Here is a 26,066-nt window from a genome sequence, read left to right as displayed (position 1 = left end):
TAAGTTGTTTCCTGCAGGTCAGTTTTAAGTGGTGCACAGCTAATGGCTCGGCAGTAACGACTCTGTCTTCAAGCACACCGCATTACGTGCATCTTTACTTGGTCAGCTCGATGCCTGGCTGCCTCCTTAGCAGCTGAGCCATGCATCTGTTATCTCTCATATGTCATCAAAGGCAATCCCGATAAAAAAACAACAAACAAGCAGACAAAAAACCTCTGGAGTTAAAAAGAGCAAACTTTCACTGGCATAAGTGGACATACACACAGCCGTTAGAAGGTTTCACCTTGGCAACAGAATTTTATAAAATCTTAACTAATGACCAAAATATTAATCCAGACATTTCTTGTCCATAATATATTGACATTAATATGTAACCCCTTTTTCAAGAGACTGAATAAAGGATTTAAATTGTGAAGGAAGTAAAGGTGAACATTCACATTTTGTTCATTTTTATTGTTTGTTTGGTGTTTTTATGATTTATTTTAGAGGTTGATAAAGTAGAAGAGTTTCGGTATGTTGAAAATAAATTAAAAATCAACTTTAAAATTATAAATACACCACTGGGAGGGATAACTTTACCCTCCCAGTGGAGGGTAAAGAAATCATCATTGAAATCATCATTTAACTTTTATAAACCAAGATTACATTTGAGATTTGCCATTAAAAGCAAATTATATGTGTGTGTATGATACAGCTGACATTCGGAAATAAAAATGTTTCCGAATGTCAGCTGTAACAGTTGTAGCACTACTAGTATATGCAATATACTGTATATAACAGCAACTAACATTAAAGTAGCTTTGTGTATTTTCTCCTTCACCATCCAAAGTGGTTGCAATAGGTAAACAGTAGGTCTGCTTATGATTTCAATGCTTAGGCAAAAAATCTGTATTATCGCTGTGATGTGTAGCCATGCTGATCCGACAAGGTTAAGAAGGGGAACCTTTGTGACACTGAAAACCATGGATTGCTCAACTAAACCCCCTAACCCATTAATCTTACCAGTAGACTCCTCTGAAATAACCTGGCTGGAGCTGGAAAAAAACAGCAGGGATTCTATCTCACGTTCATTTGCTTAATCTGGTTTAACCGATTAAGGCAACGGATTAAAAAAATGAGACGGAGGTGGCTGAAGTCAAGACTGCAAGATTAGGGCAGGAAATTCAGAAGGACGACTATCTGTCGTCCTTCTGAATTTACCTCCTACCTAACTTTTATACATGGGTTTAACGCCACAGTCATTAAACCCATAAGTGTTACAAACAACACTCAACCATGACAGTTTTTAAAAAATTCAACATTTTCTTTTGTCTGTTTCTGTCAAACATCGTCAGCCATAGAATATTTATATTTGATTAATTGTCAATAAGTATTATTTCTATCTTTCACAATCCAATTTACCTCTTTGATTTAGTGAGACTTAAATCCAGCCCTGGTTTTATCAGTAATTGCTGTTTGGCCTTACTGTCACTGTCCTATTATTCATCAAGAGTGCTGGAGTACCTCCTAAGAGGCTTACCTTAGGCCCCTAATAGACTTTGCCAAGTTGGAGCTATTTTAGGCTGGACAAAGAAGAGAAAAGCAAAAAATAGAAAGAGACACATGCACACTGACTGAGGAAATAAGAAAGCCGCTCTCTTACTGCACGAGGTCGCTGCATACCCAGGTTTGCTGGGCTTTTATAAACACATTTTGCCAGAAAATGACACGCCGCATCATTCCAGCTGACCATTTATCGGTGAGGTTGCCTCCCTGGCACCGCGATGGAACTTTGAGAAGGAGACAAGGCCAATGATTTAATTGGAACGGCATGAGAAAAGAGGACAAGGGAGACAGAACCTCCCAACGAGATGGAGGACAACTGAAACAAGAGATATGTTTCTGGACTAGGACTAACAGAGGGATGTAAGAAACAGGTTGCCTCCATTTCAAAAACTTTAGAGAAAGATGAAGAGTATGTCCCTGGATGTACCTGCTTATAGGAAATGTGACAGCTGCTCTTTCAGCATGCATGAAGGCTACGTTTGAAAATGGAACACTGCGACTCTACAGCCTCAGACAATGTAACGTATTTCTTTAGTGTGTTTATTTATCAAATTGACTTTTTTACAAAAATAACTTCTTGTGGGGTGTTATAACGTGACAGGCAATCACGGAATTTCATATCAGTTTCTTTTTGCTTACTTTTAAAACTACCTTTAAATGACAGACCTGATTTTACGTTGTGTTATGTTGGTATTAATTTTGCGTTACGTAATGTCCTCTGAACCCCTTTAGCTACACACCAACCACATTTGTGTTTAGTATTTATATGTCGACAATGTCAGCATGTTTTGAACGAGGTCAAGGGTGAAGGTCAGCTTCCCAATAACACATTTAATCTTAACACAAAAAACGTCATTTAAAGGCGCTTGACTTAGTAAGATTAGGTATCAGTAAAGATGTATATTAGTTCCACAAGATCGCAGCAGCATACACAGTTTTTGAACAGTTTTGTCAGAACTGTGTTGAACTGTGAGTTTTTGTGCTTCAAAGCTGCTGGTCGACATTTAAGAGCAGTGGAGGAATTGAACAGTATTAGTGCAAAAAATGTGTGCTCAATAACCTTAGCACCATGCTAACTGCTACGGAGAAACCACAGACAGTAGTTCATATGATGACTAGCTCAAGTTCCAAAGCCAATGAACTTTTTTCATGTTGTGTATGTACTAACCATCTGGTCAGGGTTCAGAATCAGGACTTGCGGCAATATCCAGTTCTGCAGGAGAGAAGTATTAACCTTCAAACAAGTCATTTAATGTGTGTGCAGCTCATAAAATCATGACTAAACAGTCTAACAGAGCAACAAACGAGAGACAGCTATGTGCAGACAAGGACACGTCTTGTTTAGGTAAGCTAAAAAGCATAGGGCACATTAGCATGAACTTAAATACCTGATAAGGAATTTATCATGCACCCTTTGACTTCAATTTAAAATAGTCTTTCAGGTCTAGTTTGACAAATACATTTTTAAATTCAGATCAATATCACTGACTTCACTTTTCTGTTTAAATACACACATTTACTTTGGCTCAGAACACACACATAAGTAGATCAGAAATAGCAATAAAACTTAAAACATTTTCAACTTATCTGACAGCAGACCCTCTGCTCTAGACTCTAGACTACTTCTGCGTTAGGTGTCAACATAATTTATTCCTGATCTGAATCAAAGACTTCTGTGCATCAATGATCGCTGGTAGCGTAGTGAAGTTATGCAATCTTTAAACAATTATAATAGCTTTGAAATCTTCATTACTGTATTCATTTATTGAAACTTCATTTTAGTAATCTAATAAAAAATAACTTACGATCTGCATTAATTACAGGCAAAGTTGTAGTATAATAAACCAGTATTTCTGTTAATGTTGATGGTTATAGCCTGATCGTTAATATAGAAACAACATTCAGTTTCTTACTGCTCAGTTTTGAAATAGTTTCTTTTTTTTGGACAGAATTGTTTAGCTATATCTTTGTTGTTGCCTCTGCAAAGATTGGGAAGACTGCTGACTCAGCCGTTGTCTAGCACAGGGGCTCCAAAACATTTTCAGCTTCTGACATCCATTGTAAAAGTGGAACCAACTTGTGATTCACTGTAAGCAAAGACGGCTAATTTATAAATAATTTGGTCGTTCACCGAGTGCTGTATCCAAGCATTTTAATGGGACGTGACGTGGAAGGGAAAATGCAGTAAAAAAATAGTGCACAGGCTACAAGGACATCTCTAGTCTTTTGTAAATTGTGAATCAAATCCCTTTAAAACGTTTGATTGCAGAGGCACGGCATCAACGTTCAGTGGGAAGTTTCCACAGTCAGTGATGATTTGGTCAGTGTATCCATCTGACCAAGACATTTTACAGCAAACCACGGTTTTCTCAATGGTACCTTTCTCAATGCACACCAGCTCACACTACCAAAAGTACCAACATTGTTTTCGTAACCATTGTATTCTTTTGCTTGAATAGTTAACAATCTTGGCTGACTGACCCATCGCTATGTTAATGATGAAGAGGAAGAGACACCCGTCCCACCAGTGCAGACAAGCTAAATGCTGCTATTTAGGGAACTTAGGCTTCCATAATTTCTCAGCTGTGCTACAGGCTGATCCCCTGCATGCCACATTGCGTTGGAGTAGTAATTCATGCAAAGGGAGTCTTGTTCAGGTTTTGATTGCATAAATTGCACAAACTTTACAGAAGGCTGACGTTTCTGTATTAAAAATATGTATCATATTGGTCTTGTGTAATAGTAAAATTTTCTGAGAACCTAAATTTTGAATTTCATTTGCTGCTATACCTATTGCTGCTATACCTATATATATATATATATATATATATATATATATATATATATATATATATATATATATATATATATATATATATATATATATGCTGACAAGGAAAAATACACTGAATTAAATAAACAAAGCAATAGATTAAACTGTTTCTTATCTAATAAAAGAAACATGACAATTTAGAGGCCATCCTCAGTAATTTAAGAATGATGGACTTTGTTGTGGTTTGCATTCTGACACTCTGACACTGTCCTCTATTGGTGTGTTTTTGTATTCAAAACAAATTCATGCAAATGTTCACTCTTATCCTTTGTGGGGGGTTTTCAGCTCACAAAATCTCTTTGATTCAAATATACACAGAAAATGCTAAGCTTTTCTGACAGTGAACCTTGGAATTTTGTAACAAACGTGTGAAGCACAATTTCCTGGAAAACAAAATGAATTATTGATTTAAAAACACTCCTTACTCCACATTTCCACCCAGCACTGCAGTCTGTATTTACACAAAACACCAAAATGAATGAGCCTTTTGATACTTTCTTATTTGATGACGTTCTCCTGTTTTTTTGTTCCGTTTGCAGCGGTTTTTCAGCAGTCCATTGTCCCTAGGATGGAAGCCTACAATCATTTATACAGTTCATGTCATGCCCGGGTAGACCCTGAGCAGGAAAATCCCATTAGGTGGATGACTAATCTTTGAGAAGCTATGCACATAGACATTCACTACAACCACAAGGGAAGATATTAAAATATGCAAACAGAAAGACTTCAAACCAATTCATTTTCCATTTTTAGACACCAGACCACAGTTGTATAAACTTCCTCCTGAGTTGATTCTAACTATCGTTATTTTACTTAATAATTCTGCTGACTCTTGGACTCCAGGATTTTTGGCCAAACTGGATGGCTCATATTATCCTTGCATGATTTTGTGTCAGCATTCCAAGGAGTGCTCCTGTAAATGTTTAATGTGCCTGAGGTCAGGTGACTGTGTGGTTCCAGGACAGTCAGCACTGCTCAGGTCTTCTCTGATCTCCTGGTGATTCATGCTAAGCTTCGTGGTGCATATGGGGTCTTTATCTTGGCGCAGTGGGAAATCATGCCCCAGGCAAACACATCCAAACGCAAATAATTGATCACCATTTCTCACTGTTTTTCTAATTCTTTAACCTTGTGTGCCTTAATTAAGCCCCTGTTGTTGGCAGGGATGTCACTCTTGGATCCATCAGTCAATAGGAGCAGGTGTTAAATCGAAATTTGTTCCGTTAAGGGTGGGGATGTGTATGGTTTCAGGGTTGCAGTGGATGCACTACTTTTGTGCGTGTTTAGGATACCAAATCCTAAGATAAGAATCGTAGATAAGACAGACTGAAGACTAAAAAAATGTCCCTCTAATTACTACCATCATTTTAAAATAATCATAATAAATGGTTTGATTTTAGAGTAATCAGGGAGATTATCTATCTATCTATCTATCTATCTATCTATCTATCTATCTATCTATCTATCTATCTATCTATCTATCTATCTATCTATCTATCTATCTATCTATCTATCTATCTATCTATCTATCTATCTATCTATCTATCTATCTATCTATCTATCTATCTATCTATCTATCTATCTATCTACGATTTAGTTGAGCTTCTGATGAGTTAAATGAAGTAGAGATGAACCTTTCACAGAAGCAAACCAGCGTTGCTTGCATCAATTTGATGAAGCCGACAATAAAATAATGTTTCAATCAGATATTCTTTTTGTTTTACATGACATCAATTAATTTGCTGAACCTTTACGTTATTTATGAGCTTCAAAGTTTCATATAAAGAGCTTCAGGTAATGAGATCTTTAAGTGTGTATGTATATGTGTACACATTTAGGAACATTTCAGATCCTGCTGTGTTGTTGTTTTACCACATAGTGGCACTGTATGTATGCATGTACTATGTTTGAGCCAAACAGCAAAGATATGGACTCTGAAACAGTTCCTAGGCAGTGATGCAAACGCTTCATATTTACAATTCAGCTTCATCAGCAGCTGACATGTCCATTAGTATTTGTTGTGATTAAACATTCAATAAATAGCCATCCATTAACATTTTGCTTCCGCTCAGTTGATTTTTATGCTGGGAGGTTGCAGCATCCGTCCAAAATGCCCCAGTGCATCTTTTTACACTGAGAGGATGATAGATATAAATAGAGGAAAACTCACTCATGGGTAACCTGAATGCACAGCTGGTTAAAGAAGATACGACTGTTTTTTTTTTTTACATTTTGATGCATGCAGTTGTTTCTAATTGGTCAACATGAAGAATAGAGAATCCTTTGTGATTGGCTGGAAGAGAGTATAAGAGGTTAACGCATGCATACTCACAGTGTGGTTATTTCTGTGCTGGCTGACCTACTAATGTTTACATGTTGTACATGCCTGCTGGGCTCATTAGGTAGCCTCCTCTTTCATTCTAACACGTAGTCTTTCTTTCATTTCTCTCCTTCTTGTCTTATGATTGGTATTAAATGCTGTCTTAAAAATCCCAGCCTTTCGTATTTGTGGCTTTTTTCTGTGGACATGTTTCATGTGCACGTGTGTGTGCATGTCAGACATCTGCAGGATCTGTTTCACTCCAATCACAGAGGAATTGACCATATACCTGGTCTTTGGACAGCTTCTTGGTAACAAAAGGCTTTTTGAGGGCTGGCACCCGATATTCTTCTGGAGACCCCCTGGCTTATTGTATAGCAAGCACATTTTGAGGTTTCCCTGTAAAATCACAAAAAGTCTCATGGGTATGATTTAATTTATGCACTGGTTATTATGACATTATATTGATGCGATAACCTTCACTCATAATTGCCACAGCTTTATTTAATTAGCAAAATAGATTGTAGCAACATATAATAGTTTATATTTAAAACAGAAAAGCCACATGTATGAATTTTGCTAAAAGAACAACACAGTTACAATGATTATATTTTTAACATGTCATTTTAAAGATATAATGTAACATACAATGTAACACCCACTAAATTCATAACTAGTTTTGAAGTGGAGAAACATATTATACCATTTTTGTTGTTCTGCTCTTTATAGAGTAACAAGCTAATGTTAGCTGCTAAAATAGTCTGGCTATATACTCAGATAGCAGATCCACAACATTATAGATAGGCAACCTGTTACCTGCCAACTGTAGTTTTGAAGCTGTATTTTCTTAGTAATAATGAATTAGAGAACAGTTAATGGGCCCTCTTTCAGCCAGCTGCCAGGCAGTACATAGCAACATTTGAGAGAGAGGCAGCCATGCATAACTCAACCCTCCATTGAAGAGGAAAACAAACTTAAGTCAACGGTGGCACTTTATCTATAATCTCTTTTTAATGGGTTTTAACTGTAGGACCTGGATCACAGAACAGATTAGCTGTTTTGAAACCACACATTTAGCTCCGTTTGCATGAATTACTGCATCCATGCGGCGTGGCATGGAGGTGATGAGCCTGTGGTTCTGCTGAGGTGCAATGGAAACCCAGGAGATAGATACACATGACCCTCATACATACATATTTGAATTCATGATATGTATGAGGTTCGGGTCAGGCTAGTTTGCTGGCCAATCAAGGACACTAACACAGTGGTCATTGAACCTGCTTTGGCAGAAGGCAGCATGAGTTGCTCTAAGATGTCCTGGTAGATTGCTGCATTGACTGTGGACCCCGGTGGACCAACAGAGGACATGGCTACCCAAATCATCACCGACTGTGGAAACGTCCCACTGGTCTTCATGCAGAATGAATTCTGTGCCTTTCCACTGTTTCGCCAGACTCTGGAACTTTGATTTCCAAATGAAACAAACTTTCCTTTTGTCTAAAAAGATGATTGCGTACATCTGAGAAAAGGTCTACTTTATATTCTCCTTAGTCCAAATAAGGCACTTCTCTGTCTCTGTTTCAGGAGAGGCTTGACATGAGGAATGCATTTGTAGCCCATGTGCAGTATTCATCTGTCAGAGTGACTCTTGATGTGCTGACTCCAGCCTCCATCCACTTCTTGTGAAGCTCCCCCAAACTGTTGGATGGACTTTGCTTTGCAATGCTCTCAAGGCGCTCCCTGTTACTGGTGCACCTTTCCCTACCATCATTTTTCCGTCCACCCAGTTTTCTATTAAGATGCCAGAATGTTTTCACAATAATCAATAATTTTGGTTTTGATTATCTGGAAGCTATAATCATAAAAGTTGTAAGAAATATAGGCATGAGTGGATGCCGACATTGCCTAATTTGCATATTTGTTCATACATTTTTTTTACCCAGGCTGTAGGACTAACAAGCTTTTTCAAAGAGAGAAATGTGATTAAAAACAGTGATTAAACGTGTTTGTAAATACAGATCTATGAAATGCTTTATGAATTTTAATACATAAAGCACACACTAGTACACACTACATAAAACAAACAGAGGCACATAGATTGAATGAGATGCATAACTGATTAAAGCTGTGTGTGAATCAAATTCAAGGATTTATTTTAGTGCAAACGTTTCAGAGACAAAAAAAGACTACTTTAAAAACTATATTTATGTCATATTTATATCCCACTTTATAATCCAGAGTGGGATCACCAGCACTTTTGTTCAAGCATGATTGATTTTTGCCGTGGGTCTCTCTCTGCTCTCTTTGCTCTGACTGCATGTGGGCTTTCAGGATGAGGCAGCAGCAGCTGTGGTGAGCCTGTGAGACAACGCGGAGGGCAGTAGGAACGGGCTCATAGCAGCTCTCGCTGCTGCCTCAATACAGTGACTCTAAAGTGATTGGTGCTTTCACGTAAAGTCCCAATTAACACAGAAAAACTCAATAGACTTGTTACTAGTTGCTTTTTGAAAGAAAGACGCTAAATATAGCAACATAGATGCTAGATGGGCAACATCGGGCAGTTGTCTCTAGTTTCTTTTCCCTCACCGCTCAGTAGCTACTAGCTAGCTTCACAGCCAGACAGGAAGGAACAGGCGCTGTTGGATTTTCAAAATAAAATACATTTTAATGTTTCATTATATTCAAATTTGTTTCTAACTCTGATTATGGTTAGCAAAATCGTGCATATATAAGCTATGCATAATATGGGATATACATATATATTTCATATTTGTTACATTGTTTTAACGAATAAAAAAAAATACTTCATTCTGAATGTGTGCCAGCTTTTATTTTGCTGTGGCGGTGCACCATGATCAATCTATTACATGTAGCAGAAAACCCTGGAGTGACAACAAGTATTGTACTTTTTAACAATAGTATAATTTGTACATAGATTTGAGTGAACATGCAAAGCCCAACACAATGATTTCTTTGTACTACCTGTTGTAGCTGTAACTGCAGCTATAACATTCAACAGTTGGACTTAAACAGACTTTATTGTCATTCAACTGCACTTTCACCACGTACATTTGAGCGAAACTTCAGTTTTCATCACAATCTTGACCTGTTTTTTCTTTTATTTCGTTCTTTTCTTCACTGACCCCAAAGTGATAGTTTGTTCTCTTCATGCCCAGCATTCTTCCACTTTGTTTGGTTCTCTGCGTCCTATTTACTCTCACGCTGAGTTGTTTGTTTTCAACTGAAGGTGAGAAGCCAAAGGCAGCCGCAGAGACACCACTGCGTGTGTGTGTTTGTGTGTGGGTGTGCATATGTTTGTGTGTGTGTTATAGCGCAGATGGCCCAGCCTCCAGCATCAAGAGCCTCATCTGAAGAGTGAGCTCTGAGTTGTTTGACTTCCACTGCCCTTTAGCTCCCAAAAGCTTCATCATCTTTTGAACTCAGTTCTCACTGAAATCAAAACTGTTAAACTCTCTGGTAGAGCCATTTAATTATAAGAATCCAACAGATTTTATTAAACAGACCTATTTATTTTTTGCTGTACCCCAGAATGATAAGTAATGAGTGCCACATAAGGATACCTAAGAAAATATAGATTTTCATCATTGTCTATTTCTGATATCGGAAAGTTAGTGAAGAGCTTTTTGTGTGTTGTTTGCTTTGTTTTTAGCTGATTTAGTAGTGTTCATATGCTATTTTAACATTGTTTTTTTAGATTAATTAATTCATTAATTAATTACAGAAAAACTAGAAACACGAGTGGGTGTTTTTGAGGATTTATAGCTGTAAAGGATCCTAGTGATGATGTATTTTGACCATATGAAAAAAAAACATATATTCATCTTCGAATAAAGCAATATATGCCAAGCATTTGTCCTAATAGTCCTAGTCCTTTTAGAGCCTGATAAGAAATTTGTACCGGGTACAATCAGCAGACATAACCTTGTTATGGTAAAATATACACAAAAGTGCTTTGTTTCCTAACAATTATGGGAAAAACTAAGTGTAAAACAGAGAAATAAAATATAATGAGCAAACAAAGTTCAGTAATTTAATCGGAAAACCTTTTTTTTTTGCAACCAAAATGGTGTAGAAATTTGCTAAGTCATAGTTTGCGACTAGGCCCCTTTTATGGCTCCATAAACAAAATCGGTGTTCAATAACTCTTTTGACAAGGACAAGTTTGAGCTTTATCCCCAAATACTGACTCATTGAACAAAATCTGTTGGAGGTCTCTGATGAATTTTATCAGGCTTCGGGTCGTTGTTTTAGGACCAGAATACAGAGAAGTATTTGGGAGTTGCATGACGATTTCTCAAAAGTAAAGCAACTTGCAATCTTGGCTGGTGACAACAAGGACCAGAAAGCGAACACAAGCTGACCAGAACAAGGGAGCAGAACGGAGGACCTGACAATGAGTGTGGCTATACTGACTGAATAAATAGAGGAATAGACAGAGGGGAAGACAGGCAGAGCAATTAACGCTGGTGGAAAGGGTAAAGAAAATCAGGCAGAGGGAGAGATAGAGCAATGAACTGACAGGGACAAAAGGAGAGCAGAACCTAACAGGAAACCATTATGAATGAACAGATTAGACTAAAAGAGCTCACTAACACAACCGAGAACAGGCACGCGGGAAAATAAGAACCTAACGGAAACATGAATAAACAGCTAAAATAATAAAGAACAGAAAACTGACTGACAAGAGCCAAGTAAGAAAATACTAAACAATACAAAAAAGTGCAAAACATAACCCGAATTACACAATTCCCAGGAGCCTAAAAATAACCAAAGATCTGGAGATCGTGACCAATTTATTATGATTCTCCCTGGTGGAACAACCCAAACATGATAAAAGTAGTTGGCAAAGATTCAACTATTTATTATTGGAAAATGGTAGAAGTATACACAGGGTTCCAACGCAACCAAATTTCATACTTTTCTAGACTCAAATTTATTGTTCTCTGTCTAGTTTAGTCAGTTTTTAAAGTGTAAACACAACATTTCTCTATGGATGAATGGATGAATAATCTAGTCTAGTCAAATATAGTCTACATTTACATGCTGCTTGCCGGGACTTTGATGCAATCAAGTGGGTTCCCTTATATAGGAAATATTTGACCAATATGTATAATCTGACCCAATCTGTATACTATGATTGAATTTGACTTTGTAAAGTGCCTTGAGATGACTATATAAATAAAATTGAATTGAATTGAATTGAATTTTTCAGTGAAAATGCTTCAGTCAGATTCCATCCTTTTGTAATTCACAAACTGTTTACAGTTAGTGGTTCACTGCTGTAATGCTGGTCTGGGCTCATATTGTCTTTTAGTTTGGTAGCAGATCAAATACTTGATCATAAAAAGATTGGGGACAAATAATTTTACTGTTCTTCAAACTGTTGAGTTCTCAGGAGACTTTAGAATAATGAACATTCCCTGCTAGTTTATAGCAAAAAAAAAAAAGGAGGGCAGCAGACAAAAAGCGAGAAAAAAGAAAAACAAGGACCAGCTGGGTCAGACCTGTTTCCAGCTGAGAACACGGCTAGCCACCATAAATTATTGCCTTATTATAGAGGCTAAAGAAGAGTCAGTTTTTGTCCTCTGGGGCTGGAAGTTTGAAAACACTTTTTTTATCACCAGTTTGCCAGTTGCAACTGTTGGCATTTGGGGGAATTTCACGATTGCTTTTATTAACACCATTAGTTTTGATATAGGTACCAGCTTCAAACTAAAGCTTCAAAAAAAAGAAAAAAAAAAGAAAAGGAAATTACAACCGTGTATAAATGTTTCTGTCTTTTAATTTCTGCAGGGGTAGTAACGAGAATTTCTTTTCTTGTTGTACATCATAGTTTTACACTTACAAAGAAAAAAAAATTATTGTCTAAATTCCGAAAGCTCTTTGATCATCTTTTGTGAAGAGGACTAACAGCGCCTGGTCAATTTTTTTATTTCATATTATAAATTAAAGCCTTCAGTATTGTGGTTATTGCAACACAATCAGCTATATAAAAAAATTATAAAATAAAGAAAATATTGTACATTTTATCTTTTTAAAAAAAAGATAAAATTTGAGCGCTTAAATTTGTTGCACTGAATGAAATTTTAACATAATGTTCGCGTCATATTTTCAGAGATGAGTTGGAGCTTACTCTTAAAACTGAGGATAAGGTTGGGTGTATAAAACATTGGCACTGAGTATACTCCTGAGTATACTCCAACAAGCTGTAGTGTTTTTAAGTCAATTCATTGGTAGCTGATATTTATCATGGCAGTCCTGTGTTTATCTTTTCATTCTATTTTTGCTGCTTTTTTTCTTCAAAGACGAAACATAACATTTTTAAATTTCAAGTAAATTTCATGTATTTTCCACTAGTTTGTCCAAATTCCACCAACATTTAGCCACAGTATCCAGTTTTTGCTGCACCGACCTAGATAGACACATATGGACACATGGACACTAAAAGTACAAACACAACTTAAAATGCATTTGAAATGCATTCAGATATTTAAATATTATATGCTGCATTTAATGTCAACATTGCCCATCCATTTGGTCCGAATGGATGGAACAGCAGAGGCTGCTGTGGCAGAGCAGGAGTCTCCATCTACCTCCCAGCAACGTTTCCCAGGGGCATGTCCTCCTCTCAAATCTATTCTTGCTCCTAAAAGCTCTATATATGTATGGGATGCAGATTGAAATCTTTCATTTTATCCATATTAGGTTTTGAGAAAATTCTTATTTTGAAGCACATTTTACATGTTTTGGTGTATAACAAATGAGTCTTGAAGAAAAAAAGATGTTCCTTAAATTAATTAATCGCTTTTTTCAACAGAGTCGTGGTCCACAAATGTAATCAGGAGGATAAATTTTTTTAGTTTTGACCTTTCCATTCTAAAACACTTTTTTTTTTTTGCACCTCATCTTTACACTTTTTATTTGCATAGGTGCATTAAAATGCAAAAATATTGTTTTCGCTGTACACTTCTATTAGATCTGAAGGAAAAGTGGACAGATTTTTTTATGGTTTTATCCACCTATAGTGGCACGTTTTTCTCTTTCTGTATTTTTTTGTTTCTATCTCTCATTGATCTTTGTGTTGAGAGGCGGGCTAAAGGAGTCAGTGGAGCGAACCGGGAGAGAAGGAGAGCGAGTGAGAGAGAAAGAGAGGGAGAAGGACAGCAAAAGAGAGGGAGAAGCAAACACTCATACAGACAGAAACAGAGGAGACACAGGACCGGGACTACCGCTGCTGCATAGGAGGACATCTCAGAACACATACATTTTGACACACACGTACATATAGGCACTCACACATTTTTTAATTGCACACACACACACACTCACACACACAAACATACACAGCCAGGTCGACACACTCCTGCTGACAACAACAACGACACACTGAAAACACACGTGCTAACCCACTTCGACATTTACACATGCTGAAACACAGGCAGACAGGGACCATGTTGCTCCTTGCATCCTGACCAGCTATGAGGATCACACTGATGAAGATGATGCTGATGAGAGCAATGAAGAGTGTGAGGGAGAGGACGCTGGCCTGCCACAGCTGAGGACCGTAGCCAGGCGTTGGGGGGGTGGGGGGTGGTTTGGGGTTGGCGAGGGGGTTGGTTGTAGAGGAGTAGGGGACGGCGGGACAGGATGGAGCGTGGTTGATAGAACACATGCACGTGCATGTGTGTGTAAGTGTGAGTGAGTGTGTGGAGGTGTGTGAGTGATAAAAGTGTGCATGAAGGCTAAGATGCCCCCCCAGTGCTGGACCAGCTAGCTAACGTTAGCCACATGTTGTGCCACTGCAAAGTAGCATGCACCAACAACACCATATCTCTGATGTTTGGATGCAAGGTAAGTAGAGACTCGGTGTTATGATGAGAGCTAGGAAGAGATGCATGGGATACAGTTGAGATAATGCACACGGAGGGAATTAGATTGACACTGTGTTAAGAGTAAAGGTCAGGGGTGATGGCTTGGTTTGTAAAGGGGCTCATAGCTGAGGTAAACTAAAGTGAGAGTTTGTTTCCTGCAGCAGAATGACATAAAAGGTTCAGGTTGTGTGGTGTGAGAGTGTGTCAGACAGGGATAGCAAATAAGAAACAAAAGCAGGCTTGTGTTTGATTGTTCGGATTTACTTTGTTTCCCATTTGAATCTGTTCAGTTTGTAACCAACATCTCCGTGGCTTTCTTTTCAGAGCTGGGTTGTTTAATTCTTATGCATTCCCTTCAATTTTGTCACAAAAGTTTTTTGTTTGTTTGTTTTTATCACGTCAAATGTAGTTAATGTAATTTTTCACTGAACACTTTAAGTGAAAAAAAAAACTGATCAGGTTTGGAAATAGAACACTACAGGCCAGAAACCCAGAAGCAATTTAAAGTTTCAGCGCCATTTTGAAAACCAGTATGACTTCTATGGGTTTTGGGATGAATTAACTGCATGACCAGGCTTCAAGTTTATTGATGTACAATTTGTCCTCGTTTTACCTTTAGGATTACATTGATCTTAACAAACCATTGCTGAACAGGCGTTGATAAATGAAGGGTTTCGTTTTAGGGTTGAGAAGATTTGCAGTAGTTAAAACTAAAGTGCAGAAAACTAAACACACTTTATGGCCACATATGTACATTTTCCAAATCATTTCATAAAAAAATGTCAGATTGTTGTTTTGTCAGGCCAAATGTAAAATGGTTGGGTACGGTAAGGATATGTGGGTACTACTGTATTTGGAAAACCAGTCAGACGTGCCCCCACACTCCTGCCCCCCTCCATCAGCACCTCTATTCTCCGCACAAAACTCGTCACAAATTCATTCATTATGGTTTTATGACTAGTGGAAATGTTTGTGGATGTCAGATAGGCAAGGCCAAGTTGACCAAAGGCTTCAACCTTCGCTTTTAATTTAGAAATTAAATAAACATACGGGTAATGATAGCGTTGTGGTCGCCACCTTCCGTGCTGGTGCAGACATTTTTTGGTTTTTTTAAACCCGTTTGTCCGAAAACCTTGACTTTCAAGGAAAGTCTTCAGTGTCCCCATAAATGAACTTTAGCTACTCTTCTGTGATTCTCTCGTTCTTTTGGAGCAAGTGGAAACTTCCATTCATTTTTGAGAATGACCACTGTGAAATTAGTTTCAGCTTGAATATTAGATATTCGCGCTCCGCGGCTTCGGCTGGCTCCTATTTGAGCTGATAGAAGGAGGCTGATCTGGGGCTGCCGCTCTTTGGCTCCTAGCATGCTAGCACAACACACTACCAGGTGTATCAAATGAAAGGAGGAGGGGAGGGAGAATGCTGTTTGCTTGATGCTGTGCTCTGATTGGAGAATATGAATTACATAGAAAATAACTTACATAGAAAATGCAACTGTTTTCTGATCTGATCGTGATTTTGTGCAAAATGATAAAGCCGATGGCCCCCGAGCAGGTCTTTTGGTTCGCATGCATGAAGCGACAGTGGAGAGGAAAACTCCCCTTTAACAGGGAAGAGAATCTCCAGCAGAACCAGAACCAGGCTCAATGTGAACGCTCATCTGCCTCGACCCACTAGGGGTTAGAGAAGACAGAGCAGAGACACAAAACCACTGAAGCACACATTGATCCAGGAATCCTTCCTATGTTATATGGTAATAGCGGATCATCTATCTCTCCCAGAAGATGTCACAGCTAACAAAACACCAGACCAGGTGTACCTACATTCTATGAAGAGAAAAAAGACAGATAAAATAAAGTTATAATAAGTTGAAATAACAAATAATGCAAATTGGAGAACAGTAGGAGAACTCAGCAGAGTGAGAAAAATAGACATTGATGTCCTCCAGCAGCCTAAGCCTATAGCAGCATAACTATAGAGTTAGCTCAGGGTAACATGAGCCACTCTCATTATAAACTTTGTCAAAAAGGAAAGTTTTAAGATTAGTCTTAAAAGTAGACAGGGTGTCTGCCTCATGGACCAAAACTGGGAGTTGGTTCCACAGGAGAGGAGCCTGATAGCTAAAGGATCTGCCTCGCATTCTACTTTTAGAGACTCTAGGAACCACCAGCAGACCTGCAGTCTGAGAGCGAAGTGCTCTGTTAGGAACATACAGGGTAATCAGAGCATATGATGGAGCTTGATTATTAAGGGCTTTATATGTGAGAAGGAGAATTTTAAATTCTGTTCTTGATTTAACAGGAAGCCAATGAAGGGAAGCTAAAATTGGAGAAATTCGAGTCCTCGTGTTGATTATCATCAGAACTCTTGCTGCAGCATTTTGGATCAGCTGAAGGCTGCATTTTCGGACTTCCTGACAGTAAATAATTACAATAGTCCAGCCTTGAAGTAACAATCGCATGGAGTAGTTTTTCAGCATCACTCCTGGAGTGATCACTCACTTCTAATTTTGGCAATATTCCAGAGGAGAAAAAAGTAAACATTGGAAACCTGTTTAATATGGGATTTAAATGAAATGTCTTGGTCAAAAATAACACCAAAGATTTTATGACACGCAGATTATTAGATTGATCAAGAAATTTATTTTTTGACGACTCTGGTCAAAAGATGACAACTTTTGTTCTGTTAGAATTTAAAAGTAGGAAATTTAAAGTCATCCAGGTCATCAAGACATGCCTGTAGTTGAAGTAATTGATTTGATTTGTCAGAATTTATGGATAAATATAGCTGACTCTCATCAGCATAACAGTGGAAATTAATCCCATGCTGTCTGATTATTTTACGAACCGGAAGCATATATATTGTAAAGATAATTGGTCCCAGGACTGAACCCTGTGGTACTCCACAAGTGACCCTAGAGTTCAAAGAAGTTTTAGTATTAACATGAGCAAACTGGAATCTGTCAGACAGACAATATTTAAACCAGCCTAATGCTTTCCCCTTAATCCCTACAGTATGTTCAAGTCTTTCTAGGAGAATATTGTTATCAACTGTATCAAATGCAGCACTGAGATCTAACAAGACAAGTACAGACACAAGTCCATTATCTGAGGCCATGAGAATATCATTAGTGACCTTCACCAGAGCTGTTTCAGTGCTATAATGAGCTCTGAAGCCTGACTGAATCTCTTAAAATAGGTCATTACTTTATAAATGTTCACATACTTAATTAGCAACTACTTTTTTCAAAATTTTTAGATAGGAGAAGAAGATTAGATATACGTCTGATTGTAGTTCATCAAATTGACCAACCAAGCTTGACTCTCAGGCTCTTTGTTTGAGTTCAATTTGGATGGGATCTATACGCAAAAAATGTAATAGATAATAATAAAGTAAATGTTTAAATGTCTTTCCTCCATGTTTAAAAATAGAAAGACTAGCTAACCTTAAGTAGTCATAAATCGAGTCCATGGAAGCTTAGTGTGGGAAGGACAATGGTATAATTAATGCTTATTACAAATCTTACACAGAGGATAAGAATGTATTTTATAGCCACAGAAGTTGGGCATATTTTTATATAATCTAATTTTTTTTCCACATTTATCTCCAGATTTTAGTTCAGAAATAATGAAGCTCTACCTCACTGTAAATTCTGAAAGAACTTTCCACTTGTAATTTATAAATTAGCCGTAAAGCAATAGGATTAGGATAACAGCGCTTATTTAAAGATTTAGCTAGAACTTGGATTTTTTTATTCAGCACTATGTTATTTATGAAATCAAAATCTCTTTGGAGTGGTTCGGAAACATTTGTGTGCTTTGGTGTTTGTTTTGCAGTAAACGTTAAGCAGAGCAATTTCCCAAACTTCCCATTTGGACAGTTTTCACATTAACTGACTTTTTATTAAGCGAGTGATAAACTTATTCAAGTGAATTTCTTACATCCATGCTGAATGATCTGCTGATTATATAACATTGGCTTATTCTAAACAAATTAATGTCGCTGAAATGTTGCCGTCAAAATTGCTAAGTACTTTGAAACCATTGAGCAGAAAATAATAACGTTAAAAGTTAAAGGCCCATCCTTACTGTTTAAGGGGGGATTTATTTAATGTGTAGAAATGTTGGTGCACTGGTGCATCTTTGAATACTCATTGAACACATCGATAAAGAGCGTTGTGAAATCCACACCTGATCGAGTTAAAGAGTGGGAAACACATGCCGGTAATTTTCTTTCCCTGGTATTTAAATCCTGAACACTTAAGGCGGGGAGGAGAATACTTAGCCCTCTCAAGTAAGCGTGCAATATTCTGTTATGATAAAGCCACTGAGCTCAGCTTGTAAATGAGCGCATACATTCTTGGGTACAGTGCAGCACTGAGGCTATAATGATATGTATGGACTCCACTTCTGTCCTATTAGATCATCTCAGCATGACAGCCTGTTAGATAGAGGCTGGCCGAGAGACAACAGCTACACTGCAGCCAGAGAGGGAAGAACGAGTCAACAGAAGTGTGCTCAGCTGAAGGAGCATTAGCTTTGTCCTCTAGAAGAAGAGCTGGGGAGAATATAAAGCTTGTGTATTCTGAGGATAAATTGGCATTGTGCAGTCTAGAAGAGATTTCGGAGAAAAGTTGGTTCCGGTGGGTTGCACAGTGTTAGTAGCATTGCCTCACAGCAAGAGGGTCCTGGGTTTTGTGTGCCTCTATGTTCCCTGTGATGGACTGGCGACCTGTCCATGGTGTAGCCTGCCTCTCACCCAATGACTGCTGGAACAAGGCAGTCATTGGGTATAAACAATGGATGAATGAATGGTTTTGGCTTGTAATTATAAACCCCAAGCGCAGGCGCTAAGAGTTGAAGAAGCTTTGTGGAATGTTGTTTTGCGTGAGTTGATACTGATACTGAAAGTGCACTTACACTTGCTCTTATTAGTGAGTGAGTAAGTTAATTTGAATGATTAATCAAAAGCAGATTTGAAAATAATACGTTTTTAATTTGTTTCTTAAAAGAACCCACAGATTTACCAAACCATGTATTTTTTTCGTTTATTTACAATAAGCCACCTGGTGTTTGGGTGGTACCATTATGTGATTTACACTGAAGGACATGATGGATTTTTATTAGATGGAGCATCGGTGAGAAAATGCTTTAAACGCTGTAAACGAGGATATGGTCCATACAGATGTGTTCAGCAGCAGCCTTGTACAATTTCTGCCTTTCTGCTAATTTTGCATTGTACTTTCTTTACTGATTAAGTATAACAGCAGGGTAGGTTGCTACAGGTTTTTACTTTTTTTTTTGCTCTATGTGTCAGCTTCTGTGTGGCTCTGACATATAACCTGTGTTGTTACTAGCCACATTAGCCGCCAGTGCCTTTACAGCTAAACAAAGGAGTGATGGCGAGAGCGGCGCAAGGCTTTGTTTCAATGCTAAACTATACATTAGCCGACTGAGCCGCCGTCTGCTGATCAACATTTTCCTGCGTTGATTTGTGCCACAGTTGCACAGAGCGTTGCGTGATTTGCAACTTCACAACTGGGAGGCACAGCTAGCAGGCAGGATCAGACCAACAGAGCTCCATGATTGGGCTGTTCATGTCTGTAAAGGTGCATTTTGGGCAACTGGGGAATGGGTCAGCTTGTCTTGGTTTTGATGCAAATTTGTTTTTTTGTTTTTTTAATGGCAATTATCTAATAAAGGAGCACATCAGTATAAATGTATTTATTTTATTTTGTTGCTCAATATCCCTATTAGTTTTTTGCCCTCCAACTATCTTGCCATAGCAAAGAATAAATGACTGTATCAGGTAAATACAACATAAATGGCCATACTAGGTATTTATACTTTTACATCAAAGGAAATATACATTATGCATGCATACAGATAACGTATATGTGATTTATAATATACATTGTATATATCCTGTTATTAAGGAGATATTAAAGACTACAATTTCTAGAAAACACATTGAGAGTTCAGTTATAGTGAGATTAAGACAGTTGAAAACACACAGATGATAAAAAAGGCATCTTGTTAGCTTTAGTGTAAAACACTGGCTTACCGTAAAAGAGAGACTCTTTGAATTGCTGATTGTATTGTGATTTAGTATTTATGCAACTAAAGTGAACTGCAACACTATAATCTGATCATTGTTTACTATCAAACATAGCACTTTCTGGGGACCAACTACCAGGCACTAAGCACAGAATGAAATGTTAAGATACATAGCTAAATTAAAATAAAATGTGTTTACTTCTTCTTTGTCAAAGCTACAGATTGTTGACTGAGAATATAGGTAAACTCTAGACGCCCATAGAAAAGCTGCCCTGAGAAATGGAAATCCGTTTTAATGTGATTAAAATCCCACTGACACATAAATCATGTAGCGCATATAACACATGCATTGTAAATATGTGAAAATGAGCTACTTTTATATTTACCTTGCCTGCAATGTGTCTGTTTCTGAGTGTGTTTAAGTGCCTCGCAAGATAAATCAAACCCACCTTAACTAGGTCAGACATTTGAACACATTCAAAATAGATGAATCTGTTCTTCTATTTCTGTAAAGGTCTGCGTGTTTGTCCGGAAGATGCTTCTCTGACTGAAACCCTCTCCAAGTGAAGGAAGACAAATCTTCCTTTTTTAAACCAGATTCCTTTGCTTCCTGCTAAAATTTGTCAATTACCTACAACTCATGTCATGAAAACGTATGAGCAGAACTCTTCGTTTATTCGGTGAAAATAACAGATGCATGGAAATTCACCGATTTTGCACTGCTTTTTGATTCTATTCCACATTTTAATCGAGTTTAATTCCCAGCCATAAAAGTTGTCATGTCAACACATGCGGTTTTCTGGCTCACGGAGACATTTTAACAGCGTCACGATTTTTAAGGAAGAGCTTTTCAAATCCCTCAACAGACGTGCTCGTAAAATAATCATGTTACTGATACTTAAAGCTGTTTAAAGGATTTTGGCCATCAGCTGTTATCTACCAATAGGTGCTTTCGTGCTGCATGCAGACCTATGAAGCATTAAAGATAGTGATGTGAGCAATAGAGAGGATGGAGTGATGCAGAGAAAGAGAGAAAGATACAGGCGTGCGTGCGTGCACGTGTGTGTGTGTGTGTGTGTGTGTGTGTGCGTGCATGCGTGTAAGAGAGAGAGAGGGAGAGAGAAAGAGAAGTTCCTTACGGCAGAGGATCCCCTACTCTTTCATGTCTCACCAAGCGTGACTAACGCCTGGCTTTACTCTGTCACACACACACACACACACACACACACACACACACACACACACACACACACACACACACACACACACACACACCATCATGTACACATGTACCAGGATGCTGAATCTGCTCCCAATCTAGTCACGTTTCTCTGGCTATGCAGGACATGGCTGACACACTAACACATGACAGCAAGAGTGTGCGCGCACTCCACGTCTTTGTGCGCGTCCGCGTGTCTCCGTCTGTATGTTAGTGTCAGTGTGTGTGTGTGTGTGTGTGTGTGTGTGTGTGTGTCTGCGGCTGTGGTCAGCGGGCAATCTGCGGGCTCAGTCCTGATTAGGAAGGCTCGTGTCTCGATAGCCCGCCTCCAAGGAACACGCAAATGCAAAGAGACGCATTTTTAGTATCTGTTTAATTCATGTGTTCATTCACTCAGATACGTTCTCCCGTCATGTGCGCACAAAAATAGAATTTATGAAAACCGTGGTTGAGGATGTGTTTGTGCGGATGCGGACGAGTGCAGAGGGCAGGAGCATGCAGCGTTGTGACAACAGTCCGAGGCAGGTTTTCTCCGCGGTCTTAGTGCCCCGCCGCTCGGCTGCCGCTCTCCAGATTATTTTCAGGCCCTTTTTGACTAATTACCGAGATGACAGCGAACGGAAAGATCATAGCGAGAGGCGGGGAGGAAATAAGCCGGGCTGAAAGTCATGAGAAGGGTAAGATCGGGTCGTTTTGTCAGAGTAGTGTTCCCTCTTAAAGCCGGCCTAAATGAGGTTAAAGTGTGGAGCAGTGGGAGTCGGGGTGGGTGGACGGGGGGCATGTCTGTTTGAATTCATAAGAATTAGTTGTTGTAGTGTGCGCACTCCTCCAGTGTAGAGCGGCTGCCCACTCCCTGCATAAAAAAAAACATGATTTTAAGAATATTTGTGCCTTGTTGCGTGCCAAGAAGTCACATTTTGGAACATCAGTTGGGCTGCAATCAATTTGTTTTTGTTTTTGTTTGCTTTATTAGAAATGCACACTGGATTTCCTAACGTTTACCCTGTATTAAATAAAAAACAAAAAAAGATTATTAAACTACACAATCTGAAAAAGCGTGTTTGCCACTGCCGTTTCCGACACGAAGATGCAAAGCTATGAGATAGTTAGAAAGGACACTGATGGTTTTAACATGCACCAGGATGCTGAACATTTTCATTGGTGATAGTTTAATATGAACACATTTATGTGCACACACATTATTGTGGGTTCTCACTCCTGGTTGTATACCTACAGAGAGGTCAAAAGGCCATTGATACTGCCTGTGTGACTGTCTGGCTCTCTGCAGGGGAGGTGAATCTGTCTCATATCTTAGCTACAGGCTCTGTTTGTCTGATAAAGGGTGTTATTTTAGCCTTGCTTACTGTATACTAAACTCTGTATGACTCAGTTACACCCTGCAAAAACCGAGCTCAGAAACGTCTGGTGTCTGGCCCTATGCTCTCTTATAAATGCCCGAAAAACACGAGGCCTTGGATTATATTCTGGTCCCACCCACTCTGTCATTTATCTTTGGTATTTACTTGATGAAAATAAATCCGATTAGTGTTGCACATTTATAGATGAGCTTTTTGGATATATTGTGCAAACTACCTCTGGAGTGTTGCGTATTACCCAGGATTTGACATGACAACTTCTCTCATTCGTGAGTTGTCTTTTTTTTTTACATTGACTGTTCTCAAGGATAATTGCATGAAGGTTAATAAGGAAAGCTGGTTCGCTAGCTTCAAGAGGAAAGAAAAGATCTAAAATACTTACCTTCCTACTTTAAAGGGTTGAAGTTCAAGTTTTAGTTTAAATTACATTGCTTCTTTCATTAAATTAGACTTTTAGTTGCCTGCTTTTAACATCCCTGACAATGTAAATGGTTTGAGGAAAACACACCTGCTAAAGTAACCCTGTATTTCTTAGAACAGTTTGGTCTATATATTTAGCTTTTAGCTTGTATTAGATGTATCTAATACTCTCATTTGGACATTCTGCATTGCATTCAATATTTATTTAGTGTCAAGAGCCTGGGTTCAAAAATGGTTGGATAAAGATAAACTCTCTGTTAAACTAGATAGGTTTAAAGAACAGTATGATTTCATAAGAGTTTGATTCTTTTTTATAAAACACTTGGGATTGCTTTATGCATGAATGGTGTCATATAAGTAAAGATGCTTTGTCGTACCTTAATTCAATGTCATCAGAGCCCCCTGGGGGCCAGTTGTTCTTACAGATTCCTCTAGGCCCTGAATGGGCATAACCCCACGTTGCTTTGGAGGAGTTATGATTGCGTGTGAGTTGGATGAGTGGGAAGCATGTAGCAGAATGTTCTTGAACACCCCCAGAGAAAAAAAAAGGAACTGTGAAACATAGACAGATAGCTCTGGGTTGTAGTCAAGATTGAATGGAGATGGTAAATGCATGACCAGATGCGAGAGACAGAGGATCATTGTGTTGATCCTAGAGTCGGGTGATTGGACTGAGAGGCTTTGACATTCATGGTTGGAAATCCTTCAGCGTGGCTGAATTAAAATAATCCTGCAAGGACGAGTAAAAAAAAAAAAAGTTACCCTGCAAAATTAATAGGGTTTTTGAACTGTTTTTATCCACAAATAGAGCTGCATGATATATTAAAAAACATAAAATAAAATATTGATAATAATCAATAAATTCAAAACTTATATTTTAAGTGCAGCCATGGCTATTTCACACTGTTGCTTAGTGACCTATTTTTAGATACAGACACACAAACACTGAATTCAAACTCAACTCTTTATTCAACCAACTTTTTACCAAAACCTCAAGTTTTTAAAAAGAAAACAGAACAATTGGTGTTTGAACTCTTTTAAGTGGGTGGAGCTTGGTTCCTGGGTCTGCGTTGTGATTGGTTGGGAGGATGTAATGATGTAATATTAACCTACATGGCTAGAATGAAAAAGGAAGGAAAACTGTTATTCTACTTAACTTTTTATCAACCCCTTTTTTTATTCTATCATCGTTATACGTCTATCGATCAATATATATTTTGTTATTGAATTATCATCCAGCCCTTCTCACAAATAATACAGATCATACTTAATCCTTATTCTTTACCCTTATTCTTTGTAGAATAGTAACACTGCACTTGTCTAAAGTCCTTATGTGGGTATTAATAGATGCTGGTATGAAATGTTGAATAAGAACCCCAATATGTGAAAATAATATGTGAAATGAAAATATAAGTGTGTCAAATGGAAACAGAGTTAAAGATGAATGAAAAATTGTCAAATAGTTTGATTTTTTTTTCCCATTTAAAGTGTATGCTCTTTTCTAATAAAAGTGTACACAAATTATGCCAATGTAACATTTGTGAATATATAATGTATTAAATGCTTTTCTCCTATCGGTTTAAACGGTTGAGCAGTTGTTCTGTGTGAGAGCCACAAATCCTTTAAACGAGGGTCTCACACATTTTACAGCACGTTCTCACTTTAGCTTCACCCCAGGTGAGGATCAAGCTGTGTAATTTTTAAACTTGTCATTTACCGAAGGGGTGTAGAGATTGTATCTAGATTGGCTTTAATTAAAGATGCTACTTTGGACGAAATGACTCCGTTATCTTGATGTGAGCCACATTTTATTTGCCATGAAGCTTAGAAATGCCATCTGTTGTTCATAGCACGTATCACAGGTTCTCAGGTTGTTTTCATATTTAAAAGCAAAAAACTTTTATATAATATAATCCATGAAAGCATCAGATTAGCAGAAAAACACAAGGACTTAGTTTTTACTTTAATTTAATGTATTTATCCTTCCTCCTTGCTCCTCAACCAGCTGAATACATTAACATCTGGCATTATAGCCTACACCCATCCCCCCTGTTAGTTATCTCTATGCCTTCCTCTCTATTTTGTCCTTTAAAGCAAAAAGAAATGGCCAATACTTTAGAAAGGATATAAATAGAAGCCAGGAAGAGTATTTGTAAAGTGGTGAATGAGACAAGGGAGCGTTGCTAGTGTGGCTCGCTGCTGTAGGATGCTTGATCTGGAACCGAAAGAGGCATGATGAGGATGTACAGTTATGAGGAAGTGAGAAGAAAACTGTTATCCCTCCCGAGGCGCTCACGTCTCCTCTTCACTGTCCTGGCTCATTTTTTTTTTTTTATTATTTTTATATTTTGCCTGAAAACTTCTGCTCCAAGTCCTGTGCGTGACGGTCGGGGCGGTCATGCATG

The 26,066-nt window shown here is 38.1% G+C and overlaps 1 protein-coding gene across 7 annotated transcripts in view; it reads left to right on the top strand.

Annotated features, from left to right (window-relative positions):
• LOC105936938 (discs large homolog 1-like protein) overlaps nt 1-26,066 on the top strand; it is a 136,944-nt gene that overhangs the window by 11,424 nt on the left and 99,454 nt on the right. The window contains exon 1 of one of the 7 annotated variants that reach the window (XM_036140860.1): nt 1,608-2,063. The exons of 5 other annotated variants lie outside the window; for them this stretch is intronic. In XM_036140860.1, coding sequence (XP_035996753.1) covers nt 2,031-2,063 — 33 coding nt within the window. In that variant the 5' untranslated portion in view covers nt 1,608-2,030. Of the gene's footprint in view, nt 1-1,607; nt 2,064-14,324; nt 14,571-26,066 lie in introns of those variants that run through there. One more of the 7 variants, XM_036140859.1, reaches the window with a different exon arrangement.

The sequence above is a fragment of the Fundulus heteroclitus genome, chromosome 9 (assembly GCF_011125445.2).
Source record: "Fundulus heteroclitus isolate FHET01 chromosome 9, MU-UCD_Fhet_4.1, whole genome shotgun sequence".
Lineage (NCBI taxonomy): Eukaryota > Metazoa > Chordata > Actinopteri > Cyprinodontiformes > Fundulidae > Fundulus > Fundulus heteroclitus.
Note: the sequence above shows the minus strand (reverse complement) of the source record. Positions and strands in the feature narration are given on the sequence as shown.